Genomic DNA, 12,488 nt, shown 5'->3' with positions numbered 1-12,488 from the left:
GTCAGTCAAAGAAGTGAGATCCGAAAACCAATATCAAGGAGTCCAAGAGTTGCCTTGTACAATAAAACTTGTATTTATTTGAAGATAAAAAAATCAAGGTTTGCATCTAAAAAAGCAAGGTTTGCAGCTGGAGAAGCATGACTCAACTCGGCTGTGTGTTTCGGCACAGGTGCCTTCATCAGGAGTCCAATGCAGCAGCAGCTAAGAAAGCAAATAGATTCTTAGAAACTATTTATTATCTCATTTGTACCCCACATTTTCCCAACAGCATCTGGCTCAATGTGGCTTACAGCGCACCGCAGAGGCAGTTGCCAATGCAGCAAAATTAAGCTAATACAACAGAAAACATACACAAGTACTATTGGAGAGGATGGGGAAGAGACGGAAAGAGCAGGGAAACCAGGAAAGAGGAGGGAAGGGTGGGTGCAACTATTAGGAAAAGAATGGAAAACAAAACAGAGTATTATAATGCCTTTGTTTCGCTCAATGGTGCAACTGCACCTTGAATATTGTGTGCAATTCTAATCACCACATTTCAGAAAAGATATAGTGGAATTAGAAAAGCTACAGAGAAGGATGATGAAAATGATAAAAGAGAAGGGACAACTTCCGTATGAGGAAAGGCTAAAGCGGCTAGGTCTCTTCAGCAGTACTGAGTGGAATGGAAATGGTAGACTTGAAGTGCTTGTTTACTATTTCCAAAAACACAAGGACTAAGGGGCATGCAGTGAAGCTACCAAGTAGTAAATTTAAGAACAAACAGGAGAAAATATTTATTTACTTAACATGTAATTAAACTCTGGAATTCATTGCCAGAGAATGTGGTAAAAGTGGTTCACATAGCAGAGTTTAAAACAGGTTTGGACAAGTTCCTGGAAGAAAAGACCATAAACTATTATTAAGGTGGACTTAGGAAAATTCACTGCTTATTCTTAGGATAAGCAGCATAAAATCTGTTTTACTCCTTTGGGATCTGGATTAGGCACTGTTGTAAACAGGATACTGGACTTGATAGATCTTTGATCTGCCCCAGTGTGGCAATGCTTATGCACTTATGTACTGAGGATTAGAAATCTGACATGGTTGTATTTGAGGAACTTTCCTGCCTCAGAGGTCATATATATGTCCGACTTTGGACGTTTTGCACGAAATGTCCAAAATCTATATATGTCTTTTATGAAGTTGCTGTATTGATGTTCTGAAAAGCATGCCTGGTCATTTAAAAACTCAAGAAGGATTGCTGTGCAAAGCAGCATTTGAACCCCAAAAGCTGACCTTGTCAGGTCCCTAATCCTCAGTCATCTTCTGTAATGGGTTAAAAATGTTTTTCTTTTGCTATTTGTAATAAACCTTTTATTATACACCCATTTTTCCCAGTGCAATCCTTTTTTTTAAACTTATATTCTTTGTGCTGACTCCCAGTGGCGTACCAAGGTGGGGGCGGTCCGCCCCGGGTGCACGCCGCTGGGGAGGTGCCGCGCGCCTGTTGGCCGAGTCCGCTCGTTCCCTCCCTGCTGCTCCCTCTGCTCGGAACAGGTTACTTCCTGTTCCGGGGCAGAGGGAGCAGCAGGGAATGAGCGGACTCGGAGACGACAGGTGCGCGGCACCCCCCCCAGCAGGTAAAAATGCACCTGGGGGGTCACGCTGCACCCGGGGGGGGGGGTGTAATTTCGCCGGGGGGGGGGGGGGGCGTGCTGCACCCGGGGGGGGGGGGCACATCGGCAATCCGCCCTGGGTGTCAGCCAGCCTAGGAACACCACTGCTGACTCCCCTTTGCTTTTTTTCTGGATATCACGATCAAGACCTGCTTCACAATTTAGTGTCTGAAAATGTAAGAAATTTTGCTTTAAACCAGTAAATTACATAAGTACATAAGTATTGCCACACTGGGACAGACCGAAGGTCCATCAAGCCCAGTGTCCTGTTTCCAATAGTGACCAATCAAGGTCACAAATACCTGGCAAGATCCCCAAAAGGTTCAATACATTTTATGCTGCTTATCCTATAAATAAGCAGTGGATTTTTCCCCAAGTCATTTTAATAACGGTCTATGGACTTTTCCTTTAGGAAGCCACCCAAACCTTTTTTAAACCCTGCTAAGCTAACCGCCTTTACCACATCCTCTGGCAACGAATTCCAGAGTTTAAGTACACATTGAGTGAAGAAAAGTTTTCTCTGATTTGTTTTAAATTTACTACTTTGTAGCTTCATCGCATGTCAGGGATGACCCCCCAATACCCCCCCCCCCAAGTAGTTACAGACCCCCTCCCACCTCCCAAAAATATGAATAAAAATATGACTTACCAGCCTCTATGACACTCTCAGATGTTATAGCCAGGTCTATTAGAGCAGCATGCAGGTCCCTGGAGTAGTGTAGTGGTCAGTTGAGTACACAGTGGGGACCCAGATCCTTATCTTCCTCTACCTGTCACACTTGTGGTGGAAACTGTGACCCCTCCCAAACTCACCAAAACCCTACTGTACCCACATATAGGTTGCCCCCTTCACCTAATAAGGCAATCGTAGTGGTGTACTGTGGGGGCAGTAGGTTTTGGGTGGGTTTTGAAGGGCTCAGGGTACATGATAAGGGAGCAAAGGTGAGATGTGCACCTGAGAGCTCTCTAGGGTGCTCCATTGCTCTCCTGGGATGTCTGGGAGACCAGTATACTAAAAATGCTGGCTCTGCCTACATCTCAATGACTTGATTTTCTACATTTTGCACTTGCTCGTTTTTTTTTCCCCCCAAAATGGACCAAAAACCAAAACACCCAAAGCACAAAACCTTGTTTGAAACAGTATTTAAAAAAAAAAAAAAAGATGTTTTTCTTTTTTAAAAATTACATTGTTTTCAATTCAGATTTTGGACATTTCGTGCAAAATGTCCAAAGTCGGACTTAGACGTCATATCGAAAATGCCCGTCATTATCTCTTAATTTCTTTTCTCTTATGACTTGTATCACACACATTCTCTCTTTTATTTTGCAAAAAATCTCCTTTCTCTGTGACTTTTATCCCTATATTCAGTGCGTTGCTGAAAGATAATGATGTTCTTTTTGTTTTCCTAAAGAGATCAGAAGTCAGCAAACATCATCAAGCTCCTGTCTCAATGTACCATTTCAACCCCCTGAAACCTCAGGGCCTGTGGCTGCTAGGATAAGTGAACCTATTCAAGGAGCAAACTCAAACTTTCTAACTGGCATGCAACAGACAGGTAATAGTCATCTGGTATTCTCGGGATTTTGGCATAAGTAGGCTTGCTGATATCAGCTGTTAAGTGAGTCGATTTTCTTGTTTCTCTTTATTAAGATAAGAATTTTTCATTTTCTAGGAGTGAGGTGTGCACCATTTATTTGTAGCAAGAGTTCTGGTAGCCATATTTGTTTTCTGAAAAAGGGACCTCTGTGGTCTTGAAAGTTCATGTATTTTGTTGGTCCAGTAAAATGTATCACAACCTATAAAGGTTTCAGGTTACTTCTGGACCAATATGTCTACTAGAACTGTGCATTAGAAGTGTAAATTAAGTGGGAGAATTCTATATATGACACCTAAAAAATCTGCATGGAAAACATTTTTCCCTAAGCGCATTCTGTAAGCGGCGCCTAGATTTAGGCGTGGTATTTAGAATACGCTTAGTTGATATCCTAGTGCCTAAAACTATGTGCATCCATTTACACCAGTGAAAACATGGCATAAATCCCGGCACGTAGATTTAGGCGCACTGGACCATATTCTATACACGTAAATTTTGAAATGTCCATGAAAAGGCCATTTCCCCACCCATAACCACACCCCTTGTTGGTTGCATTCATTAGAAGTTAGGTGCGCACTGCATTACAGAATACACTTAACGAGTTGTGTGCATAAATTCTAGTTATTGGCAATTAGTGCTCATTATTGCTTGTTAGGTGCTGTTATCAATGCTGATGAGCTTGTTAAGCCAATTAAGCTACACATGTTGTTACAGAATATGCTTGGATTTTGGCGTGAATCTCTATGTGCGCTATATAGAACCCAGGGTACATGCCTAAATGTTTAGAACACTAGCATATATGTATACATGTATGTACTTATATGTGCATATGCCAGCATGATGCCTGAACACTATTCTGCATACACAGCAGGAATTTGCAAGGGAGGCTTGCACAAGGGTGGAGCATGGGCAGGACATAGGTGGGGCTCCTACTTATGCATGCGACATACAGAAATTCTCTGTGGCACTTAGCCATTAATACTTGCACCAGCTCTGTGGCTAGTGTATGTGCTTGTACCCAAATGTTAAGTGTGTATGTATCTCATGTTCTTCAATGGATGGCCTTGAGACCTTTTGGGCAGCCCCCACTTCTTTCTGGTTTTTTTTTTTTCTGCTATTCTGCCTCTCTACCCAGGTTCAGAACAGAAAGGGGAAATGGATGGGGGGAAGAGCAGCATGCTTGAAGGACAAGGCATTTCTCAGTAGAAAAAACAGAATGCATTTGGAAATATTGACAACCTTGAGGATACCCCCGAATGAAGTTTGAAGGTGGGCTGGTGGGGATGGAAGTCGTGTACTGGTCAGTAATGTTTTGGCCCCGCATGGGAAGATATTTGGCAGCTCTCCTTTAGCTCATTAGAATCCAAAGTGGCCGCAGCTTAAAATTTATTGAAGACCATTGATGTATCTGGTTAGGCTAGTATTCTATGAGGGAAAGCAGATGCCTACTTTTTTTTTTTTAATAATTTTATTTATTGACAAGCCAAATTAGATGACAAACATTGTAAAAATTACCATCACAATTAAAATGATCATATGTACATCTCAGAGTTATGCCTGTTCTTAAGTTAACTTCCCCCCTCTCTCCTACCCCCCTCCTATTAAACCCCCTCCCACCCATGACCCCCCCCCCACCCTCCCCCTTCCTTCAACAGTTCAAAATCCTACTTCTCGGATGCCTACTTTATTTATTTATTTATTTATTTTTAAGAATAGGCTCCTACCATGCCCCCTCCAGACCTTTAATTGTAGGCACCATGTTGTAGAATTGTTCCCATAATGATCTCTGCTTGAGAAAAGAACACCATTTTATTAATATTAAGTGCAGTGGGCTCCTCCTTTTAGGTGTCCTGATGCCGCATGGTGAGAACCTATTTTGTAACAGTATCTGGGGACCCAGATTCCATTACAAAATACTTGCATAACCTGATGTTAGCATGCCTAATATTTTGGCACCCCCCCCCCCCCCCCGGTTACACCAGCCATAGACCTGATAGAACTGTGGACGCCCAAGTGTAGCAAAAGTGCAAATAAGTTACCCAGAAAGAGGATCATTTTTTTTCAAGTTTTGGTGAAGTTTGAGGTTTTATACCAGCTGCTTTTTCTGCCCCGGATGCAGCCAGATATTGGCGAAACGTAGCCATGTTGGGTGGCAGCATTTGATTCCTGGGAGCTTTTTTGAATGTAGCGCCCTCTGGGTTTCTGCACTGTCCCGATCCAACTGTAGCAATGCTACTAGTGTCACAGTGGAAGGTGGTAAGAAAACCTCCCCTGGATTAAGACACACATTCACCTGTAACCGCTTCAGAAGTAAAAAAAAAAAACCAGCGTTAGCACTGAAAACATGTGATAACCCTTAAGAAAAAGAAACACACATTATTAAAAAAAAAATTCTTTATTGCACCATGGCATAAAAAAAACTTGTGAAGCTTTTTTTTAAGAACAGAGTCAAGCTCTCAAAATTACTTATAATACTCTAACATTCCATCATGAAATCATTTAGGAGGTATGACTGTCAATACTCCCATAACTATCAGAATACCCTTCTTTCAAGACAAATATTCTCTAAATGCAGTATTTTACAACAGTTGTGACATTAACCTTAAAATACACAACAATTTTTATATCACTCATTTGTTAAAGACTATCCTGCTTCTTTTCGAACGAGAAGGCTGGCCATCTTCCGACACAAATTGGGAGATGGCCGGCCTTCTCCTAAAGCCAGCCAAATCGGTATAATCGAAAGCCGATTTTGGCCGGCTTCAACTGCTTTCCGTTGCAGAGCCAGCGAAAGTTCAAGGGGGTGTGTTGGCAGTGTACTGAAGGCGGCACAGGGGCGTGGTTAAGAGATGGCCGGCTTCGGCCGATAATGGAAAAAAGAAAGCCGGCTCTGACGAGCATTTGGCCAACTTTACTTGGTCCCTTTTTGTTCATGACCAAGCCTCAAAAAGGTGCCCGAAGTGACCAGATGACCACTGGAGGGAATGGGGGATGACCTCCCCTTACTCCCCAGTGGTCACCAACCCCCTCCCACCCATAAAAAAAATATACAATTTTTTTTGCCAGCCTCAAATGTCATACCCAGCTCCATGACAGCAGTATGTAGGTCCCTGGAGAAGTTTTAGTGGGTGCAGTGCACTTCAGGCAGGTGGACCCAGGCCCATCCCCCCCTACCTGTTACACTCGTGGTGGTAAATGGGAGCCCTCCAACCCCCCCCCCAAACCCACTGTACCCACATGTAGGTGCCCCCTTCTTCCCTAAGGGCTATGGTAGTGGTGTACAGTTGTGGGGAGTGGGTTTTGGGGGGCTCAGCACACAAGGTAAGGGAGCTATGTACCTGGGATCAATTTGTGAAGTCCACTGCAGTGCCCCCTAGGGTGCCCGGTTGGTGTCCTGGCATGTGAGGAGGACCAGTGCACTACAAATGCTGGCTTCTCCCAGGAACAAATGCCTTGGATTTGGCCGGGTTTGAGATGGCTGCCATTAGTTTCCATTATCTGTGAAAACCAATGGCGGCCATCTCTAACACCGGCCATCTCTAAGGGCAGGCCAAATGTTGAGATTTGGCCGGCCCCGACTGTATTATCGAAATGAAAGATGGCCGGCCATCTTGTTTCGATAATACAGTCGGATACGCTGCTTGACGGGGCTGGCGTTAGAGATTGCCGCCCTTTTAGTTGGCCGGCCCCGTTCTATTATGGCACTCTATATTACTTTGTGTTGCAGTTTGCTTCTCCCTCTCTCTCTCTGTTTTTTTTTTTTTACTTACAGGATCCTCCTCCTAGGTAAGGAACCTAATAGAAAAAAAAACTTCTTGAGAAGTTTAAGTTTCACAGTCTCTTCTTACAGAAGGAAAAAAAAATTCTTAGTTAACTATTTAAGTATCTCAAAGGCAATGTCTTTCAAAGGAGAAAAGAAGGGAAAATGTGTTAACCAAAAATATTTATATATATATATATATGTGTGTGTACACACACAAAAAAATTATATTTGCAAGACTTTTTCTCTCTCAAAGGCTGTTCGCTCTGCCTCTCTGTTGAATCTCTGATTCAACAGCTCTGGTCCTGCAGCTTTCTTTCTCTCTGCTGTAGTTTTGAACCTGCATCTCTTTCTGTCTGTGCTGTAGTTTTGAACCTGCAGCTGTCTGTCTGTTGAAGCTCTGATTCAGCAACTCTGACCCTTCAGCTCTGTCTCCCTCTGCTTTAGTTTTGAACCTACAGCTCTGTTTCTCTGTTGAAGCTCTGATTCAGCAGCTCTGGTCCTGCAGCTTTGACTTTTTTTCCTCTGGAGCTCTAGTCCTGCAGCTTTCTTTGGCATTACTACTTGCCCTTTTCCCTAAACTTTTCAGGTATTGATACTTAGGGGCTCATTTTCAAAGCACTTAGCCTTCCAAAGTTCCGTAGAGGGGCATAATCGACCGTGAACGCCCATCTCCATGGACGTCTATGTCCGAGAATGGGTACGTGAAGGGGTGGGACAGACCGTATTTTTGAAAAAAAATGGCCACCCATCTTTTTTTTCGATAATATGGTTTGTGCCCAGCAAATGCATTGGAGTTGTGTGGATTTGAGCTGGGCATTTTCGTTTTTCAGCGATAATGGAAACCGAAGGCGCCCAGCTCAAAAATGAACAAATCCAAGGCATTTGGTCATGGGAGGGGCCAGGATTCGTACTGCACTGGTCCTCCTCACATGCCAGGACACCAACCAGGCACCCTAGGGGGCACGTAACAATTTAAAAAAAAAGTCAAATACCTCCCAAGTCCATAGCTCCCTTCCTTTGGGTGCTGAGCCCCTCAAATCCCCCCCAAAACCCACTGCCCACAACTCTACACCATTACCATAGCCATTGGAGCCAACTACTACTGGTGCTGTGGGTGCTTGAGCACCCCCAATATTGAGAAAAATTCCTTGTATGTGTTCAGGGAGGGGTAATTTCCATTGGGCTTAGCACCCCCAATAATTTTGAAAAGTTGGCTCCTATGACCATAGCCCTTATGCCTGAAGGGGGGCACCTACATGTGGGAACAGTGGGTTTTGGGGGCGGTTTGGAGGGCTCCCATTTACCACCACAAGTGTAATAAGTAGGGGGGGATGGGCCTGGGTCCACCTGCCTGAAGTCCACTGCACCCACTAACTGCTCCAGGGACCTGCATACTGCTGTGATGGAGCTGGGTATGGCGTTTGAGGCTGGCATACAGGCTGGAAAACAAAGTTGTTAAAGTTGGGGGTTTTTTTGGTGGTCATCTGGTCATTTAGGGCACTTTTTTGAGACTTGTTTGTGAAAAAAAGGGTCCAAAAAGTGACCTAAATTCACGCTAAAAACACCTTTCTTTTTCGATTATCGGCCGAAGGCGCCCATCTCTCCTCGGCTGATAAACATACTCCAGTCCCGCCTTCACCACGTCTCCGACACGCCCCTGTCAACTTTGTTCGTTCCCGCGACGGAGTGCAGTTGAAGACGCACAAAATCGGCTTTCGATTATACCGATTTGGACGCCTTTGCGAGATGGGCGCATATCTCCCGATTTGGGTCGAAATCTGGGCGCCCATCAATTTCAAAAATAAGGCTGATAGGTTTCTATGGAACTTTGGAAGGCTAAGTGCTTTGAAAATATGCCTCTTTAGTCTCTGTAAAGCACATAACAGCAACAACCTTTATTCTTACTAAAAAAAAACTTCCTGCTCTTCTTCCAGCTGTAACCATAACAACCAGAACTCTCTGACATCATCTTTCCCTTATTATCCAATCAAAAAGCCTTACACGGAAGTCACAGTTTGTACTGATGAAGATGGAACTCTGAATCTTTAAATATCAGCTCCATTTTTAAAACTGAATTCCCATAGATTTTAATGGGATAAAACATTTTCTCCAATATTTTAACACCTGAATATGATACCCCTTCCCCGCTCGCTGCACTCCTGTAGCGCACCTCTTAAGACACCTGCACAAGTTTAGATTTTAAAAATCCGTCACATCCTGAAAATGCCACATTTTCCCCACTAAAAACAACCAAACAATTACTAAATTATATATTTCCACTATTCATGATGTATTGTAAGCCACATTGAGCCTGCAAAGAGGTGGGAAAATGTGGGATATAAATGCAATAAATAAATAAATAAAATTATTGCATGAGTGGCCACAGTATTGGTGGGGGGAACAGACAAATGTGAAATTATTATCTTGCTGACAGCAAACATTGACACGTGTGATTAATCAAAAAATGTCTAACTCCTTGAAACCAGATTACACATCTACAGGTATATTGCAATACAATCTATAACAATTTTAGATCTTAACGATAACAATTGCTTCCTCTTCAAAGTGGCACAAGTTACATCAGGAAACTTACAGATTTTATAATCCATGAGCAGAACAGCTGTCTTTTTTATTTGTTTGTTTCAATAAAGATATTTACACAAAAAACAACCAGACAATCAAGCATAAAGGAAGACCAGAAATGAGGGGCTAGCTTCCAAACAGTATAGCGGCATGTTCTTCTTTAAAACACAAGCAGCGGAGAATGGAAGTCAGTAATATGAAAAGCAATATCTTTGAAAAACAAGAAGTGAGCTAAAAAAAATGTCAAAGCTCAAACTAGCTATGTAATAACATCTTTCAGGCTGTGACTCTCTTTTTCTACATAAAATATATTACAACATCCCACTGGATGCTGACACAGTGATTCTTCTCTTGGAATAAAGGAACAGAACGTCTCTAACCTTGAAAAACATTTTCAATAACAACTCCTTCTTTGAATCTAAGACAAACTGAACAAATACTATAGAAGGCATTATGGCTCCATGCCCTGATTTTCGAAAAAAAAAAAAAAAAATCAGTTACATTAAGATAGTTCAGGTTCACCATAGGAATGGCTGCTTGATTTTTCCTTTGTGGGAGCTAATACATTTAGTTTATTTATTTATTTAACACATTTATATCCCACATTATCTCACTTAGGTCCAGGCTCAATGTGGCTTACAGAATATCGTAGTGGTAGAAACCGTTTCAATAATACAGATACATAATACAATATAAGCATGTAACAGATCAAACATATAAATGGCGAGTGACCGTACTCACCCACAAATGTGCAGTAGAGACTTCCCTCTCTGTCCCACCCCCCGCGTCAATACATGATGACGGGAGCGGGACAGAGAGGGAAACTGCGCGAAGGGCAGGGAGGGAACCGCCGACGTTGCTACCGCTCCTCCCCCGAGGTCGCCACTACCGCTCCCCCCACCCGGAGTTGCCGCCGCCGCCCCCCCCTCCACCTGGCCCAAGCACTCTCTTCGGTATTGAACTTACATCGCCGACACGCAGCAGGTTGTTATCTCTGTGAACCAGGTTACCCTGTTCACCTTATTTATTTGGTCATCTCCATTGTTTTCCTTCTATTGTGCACTTTCTGGAGTTTGGTTCTTCTCCTTTTTTTGAATCACTCAAGGTCTGCCATGGTTTCATTCCCTACTTTTGTTTGTCTTATGTGGTCCTACTCCCAGCCCTTCATCCGTGAACCAAAGCAGAAATATTTGTTATGCAATTCTGCTTTAATCCTGTCAGCTTCTACATATTCCTCCCCTTTATCCATTGGGCCTCACAATGAGAATCCTGAAAGGTAACTTTAAAACCATACAAGAACGTAAGACCTTTGAAGTCAGAATGATTGAATATTTTAACACCCAACAGAAAGGACTTAACAAGGATCTGGGGTTCCTAGCCCATTATAAACCATAAAGCTGTATGTCTCTGTTGATCACCCCACCCCTCACCTATCCACACCCATCCTGTTAGAATATCAATGATATGCTTTGATGTCCCCATGCATACCTCCCACCCACCCCCATCCTCCCACCCTGTCAGACTGTCATAGTAATGCTTGAATGTTTTCACTTATATACACTGTCAGCTAGCACATTTGCTTATTTCTGATCTGACGAAGAAGGGCAACCTTCGAAAGCTAATCAAGAAATGTATTATGTCCAATAAAAAAGGTATCATCTTATTTTCTTTTCCATGTTTTATTTTGTTTGATTTCTATCCAAACCTTTTTAAAACCCAGATACGCAAACCACTGTTACCACATCCTCCGGCAAAGAGTTCCAGAGCTTAACTATTCATTGAGTGAAAAAATATTTCCTCCTATTTGTTTTTAAAGTATTTCCAGGTAACTTCCTTGAGTGTCCCCTTGTCTTTGTACTTTTGGAATGAGTAAAAAATCGATTTACTTCTACTCGTTCTACACCACTCAGGATTTTGTAGACCTCATTCATATCTCCCCTCATCTGTCTGTTTTCCAAGCTGAAGAGCCCTAACCTCTTTAGCATTTCCTCATATGAAAGGAGTTCTATCCCCTTTATCGTTTTGGTCGCTCTTCTCTGAACCTTTTCTAATTCCGCTATATCTTTTTTGAGGTATGGCGACCAGAACTAAACACAGTATTCAAGGTGCGGACACACCTTGGAGTAATACAAAGGCATTATAGCATTTTCTGTCTGTTTCACCATCCCTTTCCTAATAATTCCTAGCATCCTGTTTGCTTTTTTGGCCACTGCTGCACACTGAGCAGAAGATTTAAGCGTATTATTTACAACAACACCCAGATCTTTTTCTTGAGTGCTGATCACCAAGGTGGACCCCTAGCATCAGGTAATAATTTGGATTATTCTTTCCAACGTGCATCACCTTGAATTTGTCCACATTAAATTTCATCTGCCATTTGGATGCCCAGTCTTCCAATTTCCTAAGGTATTCCTGCAATATTTCACAGTCCGCACTTGTGTTAGCAATGTTGAATGGTTTTGTATCATCTGCAAGTGTAATCACCTAACTCGTTCCGATTTCTGTATCAGTTATAAATATGTTAAATAGCACCGGTCCCAGTACAGATCCCTGCAGCACTCCACTGTTCACCCTCCTCCATAGAGAAAAATGACCATTTAACCCTACCCTCTGTTTTCTGTCCAACAAACAATTCCTAATCCACACCAGAACCTTGCGTCCTATCCCATGACACTTTAATTTTCTTAGGAGTCTCTCATGAGGAACTTTATCAAAAGCTTTCTTAAAGTCTAAATACACTACATCAACTGGCTCACTTTTATCCACATGCTTATTCACGCCTTCAAAGAAATGAAGCATATTGGTGAAGTAAGACTTCCCTTGGTTGAACCCATGGTGACTCTGTCCCATTAACCATGTTTGAAAAAAAAATTTTTTTTGGTCTATTTTGGA

General features: G+C 42.6%; 1 protein-coding gene across 1 annotated transcript in view; it reads left to right on the top strand.

Moving 5' to 3' along the window:
- The window catches only part of GREB1 (growth regulating estrogen receptor binding 1), a 209,532-nt gene that overhangs the window by 35,292 nt on the left and 161,752 nt on the right, over window positions 1–12,488 (top strand). Inside the window, 1 exon segment of the mRNA XM_030195152.1 lies at window positions 3,068–3,211. Within this exon segment, the coding sequence (XP_030051012.1) occupies window positions 3,068–3,211 (144 nt within the window).

Source organism: Microcaecilia unicolor, chromosome 3 (genome assembly GCF_901765095.1).
Source record: "Microcaecilia unicolor chromosome 3, aMicUni1.1, whole genome shotgun sequence".
NCBI classification, from domain to species: domain Eukaryota; kingdom Metazoa; phylum Chordata; class Amphibia; order Gymnophiona; family Siphonopidae; genus Microcaecilia; species Microcaecilia unicolor.
Note: the sequence above shows the minus strand (reverse complement) of the source record. Positions and strands in the feature narration are given on the sequence as shown.